Source organism: Quercus suber, unplaced genomic scaffold, assembly GCF_002906115.3.
Source record: "Quercus suber isolate HL8 unplaced genomic scaffold, Cork oak 2.0 scaffold_11, whole genome shotgun sequence".
Lineage (NCBI taxonomy): Eukaryota > Viridiplantae > Streptophyta > Magnoliopsida > Fagales > Fagaceae > Quercus > Quercus suber.
The window spans coordinates 2,536,840-2,557,609 of NW_027069477.1; the positions used below are offsets into that span (position 1 = coordinate 2,536,840).

General features: G+C 41.6%; 2 protein-coding genes and 1 pseudogene across 2 annotated transcripts; all 3 read left to right on the forward strand.

Moving 5' to 3' along the window:
* Positions 1-5,016: 5,016 nt before the first annotated feature.
* On the forward strand, positions 5,017-6,868 carry LOC112001810 (rust resistance kinase Lr10-like; annotated as a pseudogene).
* Positions 6,869-9,836: 2,968 nt separating this feature from the next.
* LOC136070062 (uncharacterized) lies at positions 9,837-10,478 on the forward strand. The gene has a single exon (XM_065779406.1). The coding sequence runs from the start codon at positions 9,837-9,839 to the stop codon at positions 10,476-10,478; it is 642 nt and encodes a 213-aa protein (XP_065635478.1).
* Positions 10,479-10,601: 123 nt separating this feature from the next.
* Positions 10,602-11,534, forward strand: LOC112001811 (uncharacterized). The gene has a single exon (XM_024033990.2). It carries the CDS (start codon positions 10,602-10,604, stop codon positions 11,532-11,534), a length of 933 nt encoding a protein of 310 aa, XP_023889758.2.
* The last annotated feature ends 9,236 nt before the right edge of the window (positions 11,535-20,770 follow it).

Genomic DNA, 20,770 nt, shown 5'->3' on the forward strand with positions numbered 1-20,770 from the left:
GGAAAAAGTTATTTCTCTTTTGCTTATATATGAATTTTTGGATTGTGATTCAAACTTGTTAGGATGAGCTCCACATCAATTTCTTACCTAAAATTTCAGTCTAAATTTGTTTCCTTTATTGATGCTAGTCTTCTAGTTATCTACCTTGTGCCTTATATTTACAGGAGTTATTTTTATTTGGAACCCATTATCAACAGTAAATTACTCAAGATCATCATTTCTATGTAATACTTGAGTATCTCTCAACCATGGTAATTTAATCCTCAAGATCCATGGGTATTTGCAAAATTCTTGTGTTTCATTTGGGTGGTAGGAGATGATTACTCAAAATGAGAGTGCAGTTAGATGGCAAGGCTTAAAATTCCTATCTAGCCAGGAGGTTAAAGGGAGTGTAGTTAGATGGCATGACTTGTGAGGAGGTTAAAGGTTCAGGTGATTTTCTTATGGATGATCATTGTCTGTATGTGATAGTAATTATTTTATTTCTCACTTTGATATTGGAGAAATTTCTCATAAACAATAGTGTATATGTATTTTACATATTTATGTAAAACTTTTCGGTGCATTGTGCGGATTAAAGCCTAGTTTTAACATGAAGGTGAATCTCACCTATAGACTATAGTATGGATCCTCTAAATGGAAGCCATTCTTATATCATAAGGAATTGTAATGCAATAAATATCCATAAAGGCATAAACCCTTTCACCCAAGATAATATATATATATATATATATATATTCAAAAAAAAAAAAAAAAACAAAAAGAGAGAGAAGTTATTATGTTTTGATCACCGAGGGACCTCTCAATTCTCGTACAGGATGAGAAATGCAAGGCAGTCCGGCTGTACAAAGAAACCAAATCCAAATGGTCTGGCCAGAAAATTATTAACCATAGGAAGGAAAAAATTGAATGATTGACAAATGCTTCTTTTGCAAGTGAACATGCGCCAAGGAAAAATCCAAGAAGAGGTAAATAAATAAATATCAAACACAATATTGCACGATGTTTGTCGAGGCCTAAATTGCAGCAAATTGTAATAATTCATATATTACAATTAATCAAATCGTTATCCATTGCCACGCAACAGCAGGACATAAAAGTTGTTGGCATGTCGAATATAAAATAGAACTAACATTTTAAGTCAAAATTGAGAGGAAAATGTCAAAAGACACAATATAACTGTAGGATAATATGTTTTTTAAAAGTTTGTCAAATAGGTTTCTCTCAAACTTATTGGGGGATTGATATCCTCTTTATTTAAATTTTAACAAAGTTAGTTAATGAGCAAATACGTAATATGCGAAAAAGTTATTATAGAAGGTCTACAAATTTGAAAATCAAATTAATTTTAACAATTAATCCTGTTAAAATTTAAATAGAGAGTAAACTGAACGATGAAATTAATTTCATTTTGAAAGTTGAGACTTTTTTTCTTTTTGATACATGATAGAATTTTTACTCTAGTCTAATATAATATAAGTGTATATGTGTATGAAATTTTATTCTGAAGACTTGGACCTCGGCTCTTACCTCTCACACCACACCAAGGGTGCGCGGTGATTGAAAGTGTAAGCTTGAGAGGCTAAATAAACATAAGTAATAATTGAGAAATCAAATGAAACTTTACCTAATAATTTGAAGGTCCAAATTAGTAATTTAGTCTAAAATTTAATAATTGAGGAAAGTTGTTCCATTCCAGTTGAGATCTTTTATTTTTTAAAATGTTGTTGACATGCTTAAAAGCATGAAATTTTCCGTAATTATTCTTATAATAATATTTTGATGCATATGGGACATCCAAAAGCTTAGATAAAAAATTGTGAACTACCTCAAACAAAAAGGGAAAAAGTTTTCTTACCTCTCACACCACACCAAGGGTGCGCGGTGATTGAAAGTGTAAGCTTGAGAGGCTAAATAAACATAAGTAATAATTGAGAAATCAAATGAAACTTTACCTAATAATTTGAAGGTCCAAATTAGTAATTTAGTCTAAAATTTAATAATTGAGAAAAGTTGTTCCATTCCAGTTGAGATCTTTTATTTTTTAAAATGTTGTTGACATGCTTAAAAGCATGAAATTTTCCGTAATTATTCTTATAATAATATTTTGATGCATATGGGACATCCAAAAGCTTAGATAAAAAATTGTGAACTACCTCAAACAAAAAGGGAAAAAGTTTATATATATATATATATAATATGAAAAAAATGATTTATTCATTGGGATCGTTATGGTAATGGAATGACACCATTAGATATAACACTTTGTTTGTTTTGATGGAAAACTTTGTATAAAGATAGTTTTCAGTGTAATATGAAAAACTGATTTATTTATTGGGATCATTATGGTAATGGAATGACACCATTAGATATAACATTTCGTTTGTTTTGACGGAAAATTTTGTATAAAGATAGTATAAGTGTTTTCTAGTATTTGGTAATATTAAGAAAAAAAAAAAAGTTAAAAGGAAAACTATTTTTGGTCAGCAGAAATAATATAGTTTATTTTTTTTAGATTATTTTTCATTATTTTTTTTTTGAAAAATAACTTTATCTTACAATAAGTTAATTAAGTAAAGTTAGGATTAAGAGATTGATTTTTAACTCATTTAAGGTTGTTACCAAATATAGGAAGACAAGATAGTTCAATAGAAATTATTATTTTTTAAAAATGACTCATTTAAAAAAAAAATATTATTGACAAAACAAACAAGAGTGTAAGTATAATAGTAAGTGGACGAGGATGTCGCGTGGGCTAGTCAAATTAGGTTTGGGTTACGCCTTAATTTGATTTAGGCAAGTCCTTTAGAGCATTAGTAATGGTAGTGCTAAAAAGTTATATAACTATTTTTAGCACCATAAAATACAAATTTATGGCTACATTGGTGCAGCCAAAGCCAAATAGTTTGGCTCCACAAGTGCACAAAAGTAATTGTGCACGGTGCACTTAGCTTATAGTTAAAAAAAATATTATTGAATTATGTATTCACATTGCTTTATATTAAATATATTATTAAATTGAAAACTAAAATAAAACTAGTGATGTTGGGTGATTTATAAAATGAGAAGGTAAGATAGATAATATTTTGTAAAGTGAGAATGTAAGATAAATAAAGTAGTTTTTTTTTTGAAACTATATTGTTAAATTTATGGCTCTACTAAGAATGCTCTTAAGCTTTTTTTTAATGGCAATTAATATTTTACCATTAATGCCCCATCGCACACGACTCCACAAGTCTACACGATTATTACTTAAAAAAGAAACCGACAACAAAGATTTTGACTTTCGAGCGTTCTGAGGTTTTAAAGAGTATTTCCACAGCGCGTCAATGGAGAAGAAGATGAGCGGCAAATTCACCTCTGTGGGGTCTCTGGCTGTGGAACCAAGGGATTTTCCAATGCACCGACTATATTTTTCAATTACAGCCCGTTTTAGCAAGTCTTCCTTATCCACTTTCCAAGTCAAGTACACCCTGTAGTGCTAATCAGAGAAAATAAGTAAATACAAAAAACGTTTTGTTTTATTTTAGTTTCGACTCTTTTGAGTAATACATTCCTCGTTGTGATATTTGTTTTCGCTAGTGAATCGAATTTTTGGGATGGCCTTTGGCTCTGTTTTTGTTTTCTTTCTTCTCACAAACCTCTTGCTGCTTCACTCAGCTGAAGAAGAAAAGAGCACACACCAAAATTGTCCGTCCTTTCAATGTGGAATATTTGGTACCATTGGCTTTCCATTCACCAATGTCTCACAGCCATCGTGCGGTTTACTGCCGGTAAATTGTGATGAAACAGCTCCAAAGATCCAACTGCCACTGGGGTTGACTGGAAAATCATACCAAGTTATAAACATCTCTTACACGAACTCCACACAATCCATACGTATCTGGGACTTTTCGCTTTTCAAATACTCTTTTACCGAAGACTGCATATACTTAGCCAATTTTACTCTTCCCAATTCTCCATTAATCTCTTTTAAACTCACCAAACCCATTCAGACCCTGTTAAAATGCAATCGCACTCTTGATGATACTCCCCCTAGTGATTTTAAATATAGGGGCTGCGGAGACTATGATATCCACTATTATTCTCCCACTTTTGCTTCTTATTGTTCAGTCATTCAGCTCCCAGTAGTAGTGGACGTAGCTACACATGAACTTAATGTCACTGCTGAATACAACCTTGAAATACATGTATCTGATGCTTGTAGCAGTTGTTATAGTAGAGGAGGTCTATGTGGACTTGACAACAAGGGAAAATTTCATTGTGCCATTACAGAGAAAGGTATAGACATCGGAATATTGCAAAAAATTTTGGTCCTACAGTTTGCACACATATACTGAAATGATTGTTAGAGTTCTTTGCATATAAATTTCTTTACAGTCTTATGTTATAGTAAATCCTAATACAAGTGCTATATCATATTAGTCTCAAAATTAGGTTATGATAAATAGAAACAACACCGTTAAGCTTGCCATTCTCAAATACCTGCCGCCAGAAAGTAGTTTATGCATTTTACATGGTTATAGAAAGAGAACTTTCAATATATCTCCAAAGATACAACTAGAGAGGAGAGGAAACCGATACAATTTATCTTATCGCTATGAAACAATAAACCGGGGAGTTCCATAATGAAATTTGTGTGTTTGATGATACCTACAATTGTTATAGCAGAGGAATTTTCTTTGTAACAATTTCCATTTGGGGAAAGGTATTGAAATGGGGATTTTCCTATTACCAAAACTGCGTATAAATTTCGTTGGTTTCTATGTATTAATTATTATTCCTAATACTATATGCCTTACTGCTATTCTATTCTATGCCACAATCCACAGACCTCTCTTCCGCAGCACTAGATTAAGTAGATTCAGATTGGCTCCTTTTAGGAAATTAGAAATAGATTGAACTGTCTTGTTATAAAATCTATATTAGATAAATGTAATCCGATGTTGATTGTTCTTTGTTAAATACTGTTGAGATTTCAAAGAATACCAATTTTGCTTTGTCAATATGTTACATTGATTATATTTTTATTATCTAATTATCAACTAATAGTATTGTTCTTTGCTGCTTTTGATACGGATACAGGGAATAATACAGGGAGTAATACAAGGGGTAAGAGATTGAAAGTGATGGTGATAGGTAACATATTTATTTAATCAAATTTTTTGTTGATACTAATGATAGGACATGCTATTCTATAGAACTCAAATGATTCCATATGGAAGCCATATAGTATGTCTTCAACACAAAAAACTGTGACCTTCCTTTTTTACCCCTTCTCACGGTGTATCTAATTATCCAATCTTTAGAGTATTTTTGTTAACGCCTCCATTTGCTCCATTTTGTATTATTCAATAAGATGTAATTGTATGTACAGAATCAATCGGTACAATAGCTAAAATTTTTATAATCCATGATTTTCCTCCGAGGTACTGGATGCCAAGTCGTTCTTAGCATGTGCTTCTTCATTGTTACTCTTGAGTCACCACAAGAAAATGCAAATTTATTGAGGTTCAAGACATTAACAATATGTAGTTTGAGTTATTGTCGTGTCAGCACATAACTTCATAATTTCATTTCTTTTGATACAGCTACTTCATCTGTTGCAATTGGAGTTCTGATGGTTATAATCTGCTGCTTCTGGAGAAAGTTCAAGATAATTAAAATTATTAATTTTTGGAAGAAGGAAACTCAACTCATCAGAGTGTTGAGGCATTTCTAAAAAGTCATGGACCTCTTGTCGTTAGAAGATACAGGTATGCTGATATAAAGAAAATGACCAAGTCCTTTAATGATAAATTAGGCCAAGGGGGCTATGGTAGTGTCTATAAGGGGAAGTTACAAGACGGCTGTTTTGTGGCAGTGAAGGTTATGAAAGAATCGAAAGGTAATGGAGAGGAATTCCTTAATGAGATTGCAAGCATTAGTAGCACCTCCCATGTTAACATTGTCACTCTTAAGGGGTTTTGCTTTGAGGGTTCTAAAACAGCTCTTATCTATGAGCTTATGCCTAATGGATCCCTTGAGAAGTTCATATATAAAGGCAATCTTTCAAGTTCTAATCATCATTTGGGGTGGGAAACATTATACAAGATTGCAATTGGCATTGCACGAGGCTTGGAGTACTTGCATAGAGGTTGGAACACACGAATTTTGCATTTTGACATAAAGCCTCACAACATTCTTTTGGATGAGAACTTTTGCCCAAAAATTTCTGATTTTGGCCTTGCAAAGATATGCCCTAGAGAAAAGAGTACTATATCAATGGTCGGTGCAAGAGGGACTATTGGATATATTGCTCCCGAAGTATTTTGTAGAAGTTTTGGAGGGATCTCTAACAAGTCAGATGTTTATAGCTATAGAATGATGGTTTTAGAAATGGTGGGAGGCCGAAAGAATATTGATGTCAGTGTTGATTTGACTAGTGAAATATATTTTCCACATTGGATTTACAAGCGTCTTGAACCAAATGAAGATTTAGGATTGTTAGGCCTTTTAGAGGAAGGAGAGGAAGACACTGCAAGGAAGATGATAATAGTGAGTTTATGGTGCATACAAATTGACCCCTCAAACCGACCATCGATGAGTAAAGTAGTGGATATGTTGGAAGGGAGTCTTGACTCTTTGCAAATCCCCCCCAAACCTTACTTGTCTTCTCCGCCAAGATCACCGATAAATTCTTCTACTGTAATGATGTCAATGCAATATGACTCTATGCACTAAAATATACTTTATTTTAGGGGAAACATTGACTCTATAGGAGGTATGAACTTTGTTGATTGTATTTATTTTTAGCTTGTTAAGGAAGATCTTTTCTATGTTGCTTAAAATATTTGATGAGACCTGATTTTATGGCTTTTCTTCTAATCTAATCTTGTCGCTAACCCGTGCAATACACAAGAAAGCAAAAAAAGGTATAACAATAATACTATTATAGCTAACAAATTTCATACTATGATGTGGCTTAATCTTACATCGAGCTCTTGTTATATCTGGTCAAGACGGCGAGGAATTCAAATATTTAGAAAGAATGTGTCATTAAATTTGGTGTATAATTATATATGCTGAATAATATCCACCCTATCCATATTATGTAATTTTCTTAGTGGCATATACTGTGCTCAATTAGATTTATTTTTCGATGTTTCTGAAAAAAAGAAAGAAAGATATATTTTCGATAATCTTGGGATTATACATTATATTATGGACTTTGGAATTGGTAATGACATCACAGACCAAAGGCATGTCCGTGTGGTGTACTCACTACCCAATGCACACGACTCTACCTATCTCCACGATTAAAACAAGCCACAGAGAATTCCGCAACAAACTTTTTGACTGTTCTCCGGCTTTGAAGAGGCAAGTTAGGGTCCGTTTGGATACAGCTAAAAATTAAAAATTAAAAAATACTGTAGCAAATAATTTTTAAATGTGCAAATAGTACCGTAGGACCCATTTTTAATAAAAAAGTTGCTGAAAAGTGAAATTTGTGGGTCCATGAACAGTGAAATTTGTGCTGAAAAGTCAACTATTGCGGCTACCGTTCATTGAACGGTAGCCACTACAGTGCTGCTATAGTAAAATTTAGCTGGAAATGCGTAAAAAAAAAAAAAGGCTGAAAAAACGCAGACGTCAAATGTGATTCAGAAACGTGCCAGCCAAACGAGCACTTAAGGGTCTATTTGGATACAGCTGAAAACTGAAAACTAAGACTAAAAACTGAAAGCCACTATAGCAAAATAATTTTTAAATATGTAAATAGTACAGTGGGACCTAGTTTTATTAAAAAAGTTGCTGAAAAGTGAGATTTGTGGGTCCCGTGCACTGTTCATGGGACCCACAGAACTGATAAAAGGCATGAAAAGTCAACAATTGCCGGATATTGTTCACATGAATAGTAGCCATTGTCCCATAAAAGAGTGCGCAGCAGCAGAGAAAAAAAAAAAAAAAAGAAGTGAAGAAACGAGAAACGCCAGACGCAGGAAACGCAGCCTTCCTATCCAAACGAGCACTTAGTCTTTCCTTTGTGTGTCAATGGGGTCAGATGAGCAGGAAACTCCCCTCAGTGGAGACTCTTTGGCATTGGTATGAAGAGATTTCCCAATGCACAGACCATATGTTTCAGATGGTAGAAATCACATTTTTGTCCCTACATTTTCAGGCGATTCTCACTTTAGTCTTTAGATTTTATTTTTACTGCTTTTAGTCTCTATTTAGAAAAATGCCATCCATTTTAGTCCTTTCCATCGGTACCTTAATGACAAAATCCTAAGTGGCAAACAGAACTATTAAAATAATAATAAAAATTTTTATTTTGAAATTAAAAAATGCTACGTCAGCATCTAAATTTAAAAAAAATTAATTTATTAATTTTAACTAAAAAAATTAAAAACTAAAAATCATATGAATTAAGATTTAAGTGTGTCTTTGAACAAGAACAACAAGAATACAAACCCAAATCTCAGAACACAAACCCAGAAATTTAAAAAAAAAACCAACAAACCCAGATCTAATGAACCTTAACCATATTCCTTCAAATGAAAAATAGATTTTAAATGAAATATATTATAATATAAAAATATTAAATAAATATTAATTTAAGGTGAAAATGAACTTTTGGTCCCTACATTTTAGGTCTATTCTCGATTTGGTCCTGTATGGCACGCGTGCCCAGTCCCACTTGGGCCATTTATTCTTATGTGAAGATACAACCCATACGCCTATTCTCTCTCTCTCTGCAGGCCCATCCTGAAACTCTACAGAACACTAGCCCAAGGTTCGCCTCCTGTTTATGCTCGGTAAATCCTTACTGATCACTGTCGTGGTCGGCAACCGAGCATATCGTGCAGGGTATGCCCGGCAGTTCCTTTTGGCGCACCTCCGCCGAGCATATCTGCGGAAGTGGGAACCAAGTTCCGAAGCCATACTCATCGTTTCCCACTCCCACCTAACCACCCACTTATGAGCGATAACACTGGACCGCCCGTTGCACTAAACCTGAAAGTAATCATAACCTCACCACTAATTTAGAACTATAAATATGAGAAGCTTGGGGAGAAGAGGGGGTTGGAAAAATTGACGCTAGAGCAAGAAGATAGAGGAAGAGAGGGAAGGTAGCAGAAAGGTGGTGAAGGCAATAGAGAGGAGAAAAGTGATCTCATTGAGTTTTCACGCTGAGGACAACCAAGTGTAGGAAACCCAAACCCACTATACAAGTAAGTTGTGAGTCCGAAAGAGCCCAAGCCCATCAGTTCCATTTTCGGTGCGCACAATTGGCGCCGTCTGTGGGAATCTCCTACTAAGCCGTAGTCCTGCTGAAACTCAACCCCGGGGAGGGAGATGTCTAGGAGCAACGCCGAAAGCGGTTTAACGGGATTTTCTCGGGGATCTTCTTGGAGAGAAAGAAGACAGAAGAGGCGTGAAGACAGGGCCCGTGAACGAGAAGAGTAGTCCGGCCTCGGGGAGGGGTCGTACTAAACGCAACCAACGATTTTGAACGCCGCGGGGGACCGACAACTCGATGAGAGAGACGAAGAGCTCGAACGGTTGAGCGGGATAGTAAGAGACCTGGAGTTGGAGGCGGAGAATAGGCATCAGAGAAGAGATGGGGACAATCGAGAAAGAAGAGCCAATACCGGAGGAGATCGTTGCCAAGCTGGGTCAAGCCAATCTGGGTCTCATAACCACCACAAATGCTCTTATTCCCGAGAATCCCGTCGGCGTAGGGAACAGCCTCATTCGATTGAATCCCGTCGACACCGAGACCGCTCAAGATCGTAGGAGTACGCCGACCAAGGTTTGGATTCCCCAGAGAACAACGGCCCCATAATGCGACTATGGATGCAATGAGTCATGTGCTACGAAGAGCTACCCGGTCCCCATTCTCGGCCGACATCGAGAGGGCCCCAATGCCGGATAGATTCACCCGCCCTCCTTTCAACTCCTATGATGGGAAAACGGACCCAATAGAGCACGTCAGTCACTATATCCAAATGATGTCCCTACACTCCCACAATGAAGCATTGATGTGCAAAGTTTTTCCCTCGAGTCTTGGTCCCACCGCTTTGAGATGGTTCAACGGGTTGCGGAAGGGTTCTGTCCACAGTTTTGCCGAGCTTATACAGGAGTTCGGCATCCCGTTTGAAACTTTCAGCCGGGTGCCCCAACCGATAGATGCTTTGCTGTCCATGAAAATGAGGATAGGGGAAACCCTCAGTAGTTATGCCAGGCGGTACTGGGAGCTCTACAACGAGATCGGTGGGGGGAACGAGAAGATTGCTGCGAGCATGTTTAGGATGGGGCTGCTCGAGGAGTCCGGGCTAAGGGAGTCACTGACTAAAAAGCCTCCCGAGGATATGAGGCAGTTGATGAGGTGTGTAGAAGAATATAAATGGCTAGAAGATGATCGAATGCAGAGCAAGGGCAAGGCGCCGATGATGAGCCATCCTCAGACCGGTGCTTTTCAACCGAGGATCTAGGGGAATTTGAGAATTCAAGAACCAGAGGCGCCAGTAGGGGAGGTGAATGTGACGTTCAAAGAGCCCGTGCACAAGATCGTGGAAAGGATTAAACACGAGTCATATTTTAGGTGGCCGAACAGAATGGGCGGTGATCCCTCCAGGAGAAATCAGAACTTGTACTGCACCTACCATAAAGACAAGGGACATACAACTGAGCAGTGTCGGGTCTTAAAAGACCATCTCGGGCAGCTGGCCAAGGCAGGGTACTTAAAGGAATTCGTGCTAGACGCGGAGGACTGGGGTACAGGGCAGGGAGCTGCTAAGAGGGGAAACCCGCTTTCACCCCCGCTCGGGATAATTGAAGTCATCCATGCTCCACCAAGAAGTCTCGCCTTGGCGATAAGAAAGGGGGTGCTAAACGTAGTCCCAGTGGAAGGAAGTTCAGATGCCTTGCCGGCAGGGAAGAAGATGAAACTTACCCAGGAGCCTATCGCTTTTGGTGACAAAGACCTAGAAGGAACGGTCCAGCCGCACGATGACGCATTGGTGGTCATCGCCCGGGTAGCCGGGTTCCTAGTAAAAAGAATGATGATAGACCAAGGAAGTGGGGCCGACGTGATGTATCCAGACCTGTACTGGGGGCTTGGGTTAAAGAGTGGGGACCTCTCTAAGTACAGCACGCCTTTGGTCGGGTTTGATGGTAAAGTTGTAATACCTGAGGGGCAAATATTTATGCTCGTGAATATGGAGGGTAAGGAGGTGATGGTGATGTTTATAGTAGTGACTTCCTTCTCCCCCTACACAGCGATACTCGGCAGGCCATGGATTCACGCAATGGGGGCCGTGCCGTCCACACTACACGTGAAGGTAAAATTTCCTACCGAGCATGGTATTGCTGTGGTGAGAGGGAGCCAGCAGACGGCGAGACAATGCTTAATTACCATGGTCAACCAAAGGAAGAAGGGAACTGATCAGGGAGGGCATGATCGGCAGAAGGGGCCGCTGCAGGGGGTTCGTTGTAGCAATTACAGAACGACTGAGGAGAAGTGGGGGGTGGAGATGCTAAGGAGATGACGAGAGTAAGGGTACTTCCAGATGTTGACAAGTGGTTCCAAGTAGGGGGAGGCCTGGACGAGCAGGAAAAGGTGGAAATGTTGTTACTCCTCATACAGAACATAGACGTGTTCGCATGGAGTCCATATGAGGTGCTCGTGGTAGACCCCGAGTTCATAGTCCATAGACTCAGGGTTAATCCCTTGTTCCCCCCTAAGAAGCAGAAGCCGAGGAGATCGGCCTGGGAGCACACCGAAGCAGTGAAAGCGGAAGTCCAAAAGCAGAAGGATGCTGGAGCGATAAGGGAAATCTTTTTCCCAGATTGGTTGGCAAATACCATGGTGGTAAAGAAGAAGAGCGGCAAATGGAGGGTTTGCGTGGACTTCACAGATTGAACCGAGCATGTCCAAAAGACCTATTCTACATGCCCAAAATCGACCAATTGGTGGATGCCATGTGTGGGCATTCGAGGATGAGCTTTCTGGATGCTTTTCAAGGGTACCACCAGATCGCCCTGGCGCCTGAGGACCAAGAGAAGATGGCGTTTATCTCACTGGAGGCCAATTATCACTACATGGTGATGCCCTTCGGACTGAAGAACGCCGGGGCCATGTACCAGCGGATGATGACAAGAATGTTTCGAGATATGATAGGGCGCACTGTTGAAGTGTACATTGATGATATGGTGGTGAAGAGCAAGCAAACAGCACGGCACACGAACGACCTTCGCGGTGTTTTCGAGGTTCTTCGACGGCACAAGTTACGCCTGAATGCTGAGAAGTGTGCTTTTGGCGTGGGAGTCAGAAAATTCCTAGGGTATTTGATCACTAAGCGAGGAATAGAGGTTAATCCCGACCAAATTGAGGCCGTGAAAAGGTTGAAACCACTGAGCAGTCCGAAGGAAGTGCAAGTATTGACCGGGATGCTACCCGCCTTCAATCGGTTCATCTCCAAATTCGCAGATCAATGCCGACCGTTCTACCAACTTCTGAAGAAATGGACTGGTTTTCGGAACGAAGAGTGCGATAGAGCTTTTACGGATCTGAAGGATTATTTGACCCGGGCACCCATGCTCACGGCACCAGAACTAGGTGAGGACCTATTCATGTACCTGGCAGTTTTCGAACATGCCGTGAGCGCCGTGCTATTGAGAGACTAGGAAATCCAACAACCCGTGTACTACATCAGCAAGACTCTAGTTGATGCAGAGACGAGATACTTACCCCTAGAAAAGCTTGTGTTGGCCCTGATACACGCCACGAGAAAGCTGCCACAATACTTTTAGGCTCATATGGTTTATGTTTTGACCGAGTATCCCCTACAGTCGCTGTTGAGAAGGTCAGACTTCATTGGCCGAATAGCAAAATGGGGGACCCGGCTAGGTTCTTTTGATATATGGTACAGGCCCCGAAGTTCAGTGAAGGGCCAGATCCTTACGGATTTTGTCGCTGAGTTCTCGCTAAGAGGGAAGGGGGAGATTGTTTGCCACGTGGAGTCTCGCCCGTGGTAGGTGTTCGTGAACGGGGCATCGAGCTACACGGGAGCCGGCACGGGGGTTGTCATAATCACCCCAAAGGGAATACGGTTAGAGCACTCATTTAGATTGGGCTTTAGAGCCTTCAACAACGAGGCGAAATGCAAAGCCTTACTGGCCGGATTGAGGACAGTTTCGAGTTTAGGTGCCCGGGTAGTAGAGGTGTATTCAGATTCGCGTCTGGTGGTTAGTCAGGTCGAGGGCAGTTTTGAAGCCCGAGATCTCCGGATGAAGGCATACTTGGAACAGGTGAAGCGAGCTATATCCAAATTCAGCATGGTAAAGGTTATCCAAGTAGCTCGGACGCAAAATAGACACACCGACTCCCTCGCCACGCTAGCGTCATCAGTGGCCGAAGAGATACCCCGGCTAATAAGAGTTGAGGTTGTTCCAGAACCGAGCATCAGGGTAGTAATTGATCCGGGGACTGCAGGAATCGATATCGCAGCGATAGCAGCACTGGGGCCGTGCTAGATAGACCCTATTATGGACTTCTTGGCTGATGGCCGACTCCCGTCTGACGAAAATGAGGGCAGAAAGGTCTGTAGAGTGGCCCCTCAGTATTGGTTATCAGAAGACCGAACGTTGTATTGAAGGTCCTTTGGGGGGCCCTACCTTTTGTGTTTACACCCAAAAAAGATCACCAAGCTCTTGGCCGAGCTTCACGAGGGAATGTGCGGTAGCCATGTGGGAGGACGTTCGTTGGCGCACCGGGCAATGACTCAGGGTTTTTGGTGGCCTCAAATGCAGCAGAACGTTGCCGAGCATGTACGTAAGTGTGAACAGTGTCAAAAGCATGCACCCCTAATCCATCAGCCTGCAGACCATTTAAACCCGATCAGCAGTCCCTGGCCTTTTGCACAATAGGGGCTGGATATCATTGGCCCGTTTCCCTGGGTGACGGGTAATCGAAGGTTCGTTCTAGTGGCCGTCGACTATTTTACCAAATTGGCGGAGGCGGAGGCTTTGGCCAATATTCGGGATGTGGATGTGAAGAAATTCGTTTGGAAGAATCTAATCACCAGGTTTGGGGTGCTAAACTCTCTAATATCGGACAACGGGCTACAATTCGACAGCCGTGCATTCCGAGATTTCTGCGGTGATCTCGGCATCAAGAATAGATACTCAACCCCAGCGTATCCCAGGGTAACAGCCAGGCCGAGGCGGTAAATAAAGTTATTGTGAACGGGCTAAAGAAGAGGCTGGAGGGTACGAAGGGAAACTGGGCTGAGGAGCTGCCCAAAGTACTGTGGGCATACCGGACAACTCCTAGGAGATCCACCGGGGAGACCCTGTTCTCTCTCACATACGGGGCCGAAGCCGTGATATCGACCGAGGTAGATCTGTGCAGTGCTCGAGTCGCAGGATTCGATCCCGGACAAAATGATGAGATGATGGTGGGACGCTTGGACAGATTGGAAGAATTCCGTGAAGTGGTGGCTATATGGCTTGCGGAGTATCAACAAAAGCAAGCCCAGAGATATAGCCGAGACGTAAGAATGAGGGAGTTTGGTGCCGGGGATTTGGTCCTCAGAAAAGCCGTAGGGAATATGCGGGATACGTACGCCGAGAAACTGGCGCAGACATGGGAAGGGCCTTACAGGGTCACCACCATCGCTGGCACAGGAGCGTATTACTTAGAGGACCTAGACGAGAGGCCACTTCCCCGACCATGGAACGTCCATAATCTTAAGAGATTCTATCACTAACAGGCGGTACTGTAAATTATAAGGTTGATGTAATGTTGCACGGTTTTCACTAACAATGATAATGGCATTCATCTAGCTACACTTTTCCAAATTCTCTGTTTGACTTCTATTGCAGATCATGAAAGAGCCTTCGTACTCTAATCTAAGGATAGAAACTTGATTCTCGGTTCGATCTACATCGCCGAACAGGTGTAAACCTTTAAAGAAAATTCTCTCTAAGGATAGAAACCTGCTTCTCGGTTCGATCTACATCGCCGAACAGGTGTAAACCTTTAAAAATCTATCTAAGGACAGAAACCTGCTTCTCGGTTCGATCTACATCGTTGAACAGGTGTAAACCTTTAACACTTAATCTAAGGACAGAAACCTGCTTCGCGGTTAGATCTACATCGCCGAACAGGTGTAAACCTTAAGAATCTATCTAAGGACAGAAACCTGCTTCTTGGTTTGATCTACATCGCCGAACAGGTGTAAACCTTTAACACTTAATCTAAGGACAGAAACCTGCTTCTCGGTTCGATCTACATCGCCGAATAGGTGTAAACCTTTAAAAATTTATCTAAGGACAGAAACCTGAGTCTCGGTTCGATCTACATCGCTGAATAGGCAAAGAAAATTCTCTCTAAAGATAGAAACCTGCTTCTCGGTTCGATCTACATCGTCGAACAGGCGTAGATCGTTAAAGAAAATTCTCTCTAAGGACAGAAACCTGCTTCTCGGTTCGATCTACATCGCCGAACAGGTGTAAAACTTTAACACTTAATCTAAGGACAGAAGCCTAATGCTCGGTCCGATCTACATTGCCAGGCATGTGTAATCCTTTATACTCTAAGGAGAAAAGCCTGACTCTCGGTTCGTTCTATATCCCTGCTTTACAGCGAAACAGGATTCAACTACCCGGACCACTACAACATAGGTGTGAAGCAAACTAATAAACAACACAATAAATATTCCAAAACTAAATCACCACATTGTAAATTAAAACAGTATCTCGACCACGAAACCAAGTGGCCATTTCAGTGTTAACCAAAAAAAAAAAAAGGGGGGGGGGGCGATTGTTCAGCCACCACAGCTCGGTGATATAGGCTAGTCTACTAAAAACAAAAAGCTTCATAAAAGAGAGAGGTCTTGTTTTGGCAATTAAGAGACAGAATCTGCAGGTAGGTCCCGAGCGCTGGTCTCCGCGGAGTGCTGTTGTGTCAAGGTCTGGGGTGGGTTCTGGCCGGGCTGATCTTCAGAGCGGTGGCGGCTGGCCACTTCAGTTTCCTCCAACTCCACGTGAGAGTCTATCTGCTCCACTAGTTCCCTCAGGCTGGTCGTCTCCTCTTCATCAATGGGCCTTTGAGGGTTCTGCGAGCTCTGAGCGGGCGCCGGGAACGAAATTTGGCTAGGATTTCTTAGTGGGGAATCCTCGAGGACTCCTAAAGCTTGTAAAGCGGCCAGCCATCCCTCCTCGAAGCCGAGCTTCCGAGCATCCCCTATGACGGGTTTCGCTGAGTTCTCGGCGTCAACAAATCCCTCATTATACCATTTGCTCTCGCTGGCCTCAAGGGGAGCTCTCAGGTCGTCCAGCTCTTAGGTACGCACACTATTTATGCTCTCGGCTTCCGCCAACTTAAGCTCAGTCTCTCCCACCTTAACCTGCAGCTCTAAGTACTTCTTTTCCGCTGCCACCCTCGCTTTCTCTACCGCTGCATCCTTCTTCTTTGCGGTCGAAGTGGCCACGGCCTTTTCCTTGGCATTTATCTCGGCGACATCCTTGAGGGCTTTCTCTCGACCAGCGTCCTCGGTAAGATCATTGACGTGCCTATCGAGTATGTACACCAGCTGCGTGGCCTAATGAAGTGATAAGAAACGGGTGCCATACCCCCGAATATAGAAGTTAGTAAAAAAAAAAAAAAAAAACCCTTACCGCCACGGTGTGCCACTACAGCCTCCTCCCCATTGACTCATCCGTGCCCTCCTCGAAAGCACGCAAGTCCTCGGGCAGCAAGAGACCCCGCGCCAGGCTCTGGGCGACGTGACCGCCCGCCCCCTTTCGCCAGACATGCACACTTGCGTCCGAGGGGAGGAGTTTGCCATCCAGCATGAACGAAGGCTACCACGCGGGTATGGCATGGGAAGAAGATGGCACATACGCCCCGGTTTGGGCCATAGGTTCATAGATTACAATACCACTGGATGGCTGGGGAGGGGTGTTGAAAGGCGTATCACCCGGGCCGACGATCGTCTGTTCGGTTGTACACTGCTTTTTTCTTTGTCGGCTAGGGGCTGTGGACGGAGGAGGGGTTTGGCCGCGAACCTGCTGCTGTGACTGCTGTGCGGCAGGTCTGGCTTCAGGAATGAAACTGCTAATCGTCATCGTTTTCCGAGTCACCATCGCCGCAGATTGGTCGTGATCGATTTCAGGGCGGTCGGGAGATTCTGCAATTGCCTGTTCGACGTCTGGGGCTGGGGCTCCTTGGTTGATGGTACCTTTCGGCTGAGTGGGGGCTTCTTGCAGAATTTTCTTGTGAGCTCGCTCTCGGCGAGCTCGGGACACTCGCTCGGCTGACTCGTCCCGTACAGGCTGGAGCTCGCCGAAGCAAATATACCGAGGACCCTGATCATGAGCCTCACCTACTGTAAACTTCGGGGGGAGGAAATTGGCATGCCGAACAACTATATAAGACAATAGCGGGCTATCTACCAGTAGGGCTTGGCTGAAAGCTTGCCAAGTGGAATACACGGGATCAACACTGAGAATTAGGTGGGATGCTCGGAGCTGACCGTCCGTATGGACAAAAATCTTAGACCTGAGCAAGAAGTTCATATCCCGTACATGTGCGACTCTAACGTCTGGGACAAATACTCTACCATCTGAGATGAAACACACGAATAAGTGTTAGAGTGAGTAAATTGTTCACAACACGATATAGGTGTACGTTCATGCATAAAATTAAATAAGAAATGAAAGCAGGTCAGTGATCGAAATGAACCCACTTCGCGCCTGGTAAGGGGACAAGGAAATTCACTGGCAAACCAATTGCCGCGCACCTGAACAAACTCCCCGGCAGAGTTCCTATTTGAGTCTGGTAGGCAGGAGATTAGCAGTACCCTCATATCTCTTACTTTCAAATAATAATTCATTTTCTTACTCCCACACAAACTATACATGTGGTTTATGTCATGCTGATCCAATTGTAAGCCGTACATCTGGTTCAACCGACTCACACAACTCACTACCCGGTAAAAATTGGGAGGAAGTTGGTCGGGGCACAACCCATAATACCTAAGGGTGTCTATTACAAGAGGGTCTACTGGAAACCTTAACCCACCCTCCAAAACTGCCATCAAGGGAAAAAAGGTAGTGTTGTCCCCTCTATGAAGAGGGATGTCACTTTCAGGGCAGTATGCCACTTCCACATCGCTGGGGATGTCAAAGGCTTGCCTAAATGTGGCTAAGGCTGCGTCTGTATCTAGAAGGTATGAATATCCCATCCTAAACACTAAAAGAAAGATGAACGAAGATGCGGAAGTAAAAAGGAGAGTGTAGAGAACTTACTTTGGGCTCTAAGATGAGAAGAGGTTCTGGCTGGAGAACAAGTGCGCGGATGAATGTACGGCAGAAAGTGGGTCTCAGAAGAAAGAGAGTGTAAAGAGTAGATGAGTGATTTGAAGCGGGCCTTTTATAGAGGTCCTGAGAAGAATTAACGACGGTTGATCAGCAATTATGAGGATTAATTGGCAGACTTCATAGGTTCCAACGCCAAACTGGCGTCTGCGCCACCTCGGTTCACGAAGCGTTAGGTAATTATGAGGAGCGAACCAAACGGCCGAATCCTGCGTGCCTTTTTAGGAGCGCATTAATGGGATTGCTGGAGTGCCCCAGACAATACCCCTCCGGACCTCCCAGGCATCACACCCTGTTGGACTCCTTGATTCTCGCCGAGGACTAGGCATGAATCAAGGGGGGCTAATGTACGGCATACGTGCCCAGTCCCACTTGGGCCATTTATTCTTATGTGAAGATACAACCCATACGCCTATTCTTCTCTCTCTCTCTGCAGGCCCATCCTGAAACTCTACAGAACACTGAGCCAAGGTTCGCCTCCTGTTTATGCTCGGTAAATCCTTACTGATCATGTCGGGTCGGCAACGAGCATATCGTGCAGGGTATGCCGGCAGTTCCTTTTGGCGCACCTCCGCCGAGCATATCTGCGGAAATGGGAACCAAGTTCCGAAGCCATACTCACGTTTCCCACTCCCACCTAACCACCCACTTATGTGCGATAACACTGGACCGCCCTTGCACTAAACCTGAAAGTAATCATAACCTCACCACTAATTTAGAACTATAAATATGAGAAGCTTGGGGAGAAGAGGGGGTTGGAAAAATTGAGCTAGAGTAAGAAGATAGAGGAAGAGAGGGAAGGTAGCAGAAAGGTGGTGAAGGCAATAGAGAGGAGAAAAGTGATCTCATTGAGTTTTCACGCCGAGGACAACCCAGTGTAGGAAACCCAAACCCACTATACAAGTAAGTTGTGAGTCCGAAAGAGCCCAAGCCCATCAGCTCCATTTTTGGTGCGCACAGGTCCCTAAATTGATTTAGCTCCTAAGTCAGTCCTTGATTTTTGAAAATCATTTTTAAAATAGTCTCTGCTGTCAACTTAGTTACGGAAAATGCTGAAGTGGCAAATAGAATACACTGTTTGCTGACGTGACTAATAAAATAATAGTAAAAAAATATATTTAACATTTTTTAAATGCCACGTCAACATTTAAATTAATAAAAAGAGCTAAATAAGAAAATTAAAAAAAAGTAAATTAAATTTAAAAAAAAGACCTTAAATCTAATTTAAACTAAAATAGTTTCTTAAAAAATAAAAATTCATAATCATTTTAATTCTTTTTGTTTTTGTTTCTGATTAACCTCATCAGCTTAAAAAAAAAAAAAATCTTCTACACTCTCTACCACTAATCTCAAACTCCCTCTCTCTCTCTCTTCACCCTACACTCTCTACCCCACTAAGCTCATAAGCTCAGCCTGCTTCTCCACCAGGCATTGAAGCTCACAAACTTACAAGCAGATCATGCCGTGAATGTCGGTGATTGATAAGGTTTGTACCGGCGGCTGAACTTGTAGTTCAGCGGAGGAAAGATTGAGTCCGCACAGAACCTTGGGACGGAGAATCCGCTACCGTTGTTGGCATTGGACGGTGTGAGAATCTTCGCGAAGGACAAGATTTTGTCCTCACCTGCAGTGGCGACGTCGTTTTGGCTCCTAGAAGGCTCCGATGGACTATTGACGAAGTTTTATTGAGCGTGAATAGGATGGTGGGGGAGCCTAGTGAAAACCTCATTGGTAACTGGATTGCAGAGGAAATCAATTGTTCTGGGTTTTTTTTTTTTTTAATAATTTTTTAATGCAGATTTGTATATTTTTCTGGATTTATGGGTTTGATTTCCTAGAGGTTTCAATGTTGATTGTGTTGGAATTTTTTGTGCTGAGATTGATTTTGAGTGGGTTAGTCAATTGAGTTTGTCTTGATTTGGAGAAGAACATGAAGAATGAAATTCATGTTATGGGTTGGAGGTTTCTGGGTTTGACATTTTTCTGGATTGGAGGTTTGATGATTTTTCTGGGTTGGTTTTCTCATGTGGGTTTGGGTTTGATGATTTTTTCATGTTCAGGAGGTTTTGGTGGATGATAGGGATTTTGTATGAAATTTTGCATTGTTCTGGGTTTGATTGTGCTCTTGTTTTGGGTTTGATTGTTCTTGGATTCGGGAAAAACATGAAGAACAAGTTCTTGTGTTCTTACCTAAAAAATAATGAAAGCAATAATAATAATAATAAAAATTAGATTTAAAAGTTTGTTTATTTTTTTTAATTTAGTTTGAATTAAATTGAAATTGAAAAATATAAATTATTTTTATTTTTTAATTAAACTGACATGGCTTTTTTTTTTTTTTTTTTTAATTCAAAAAAATGCTGACGTGGCATTTTAATTAAAATTTAAATTTGATATTTTT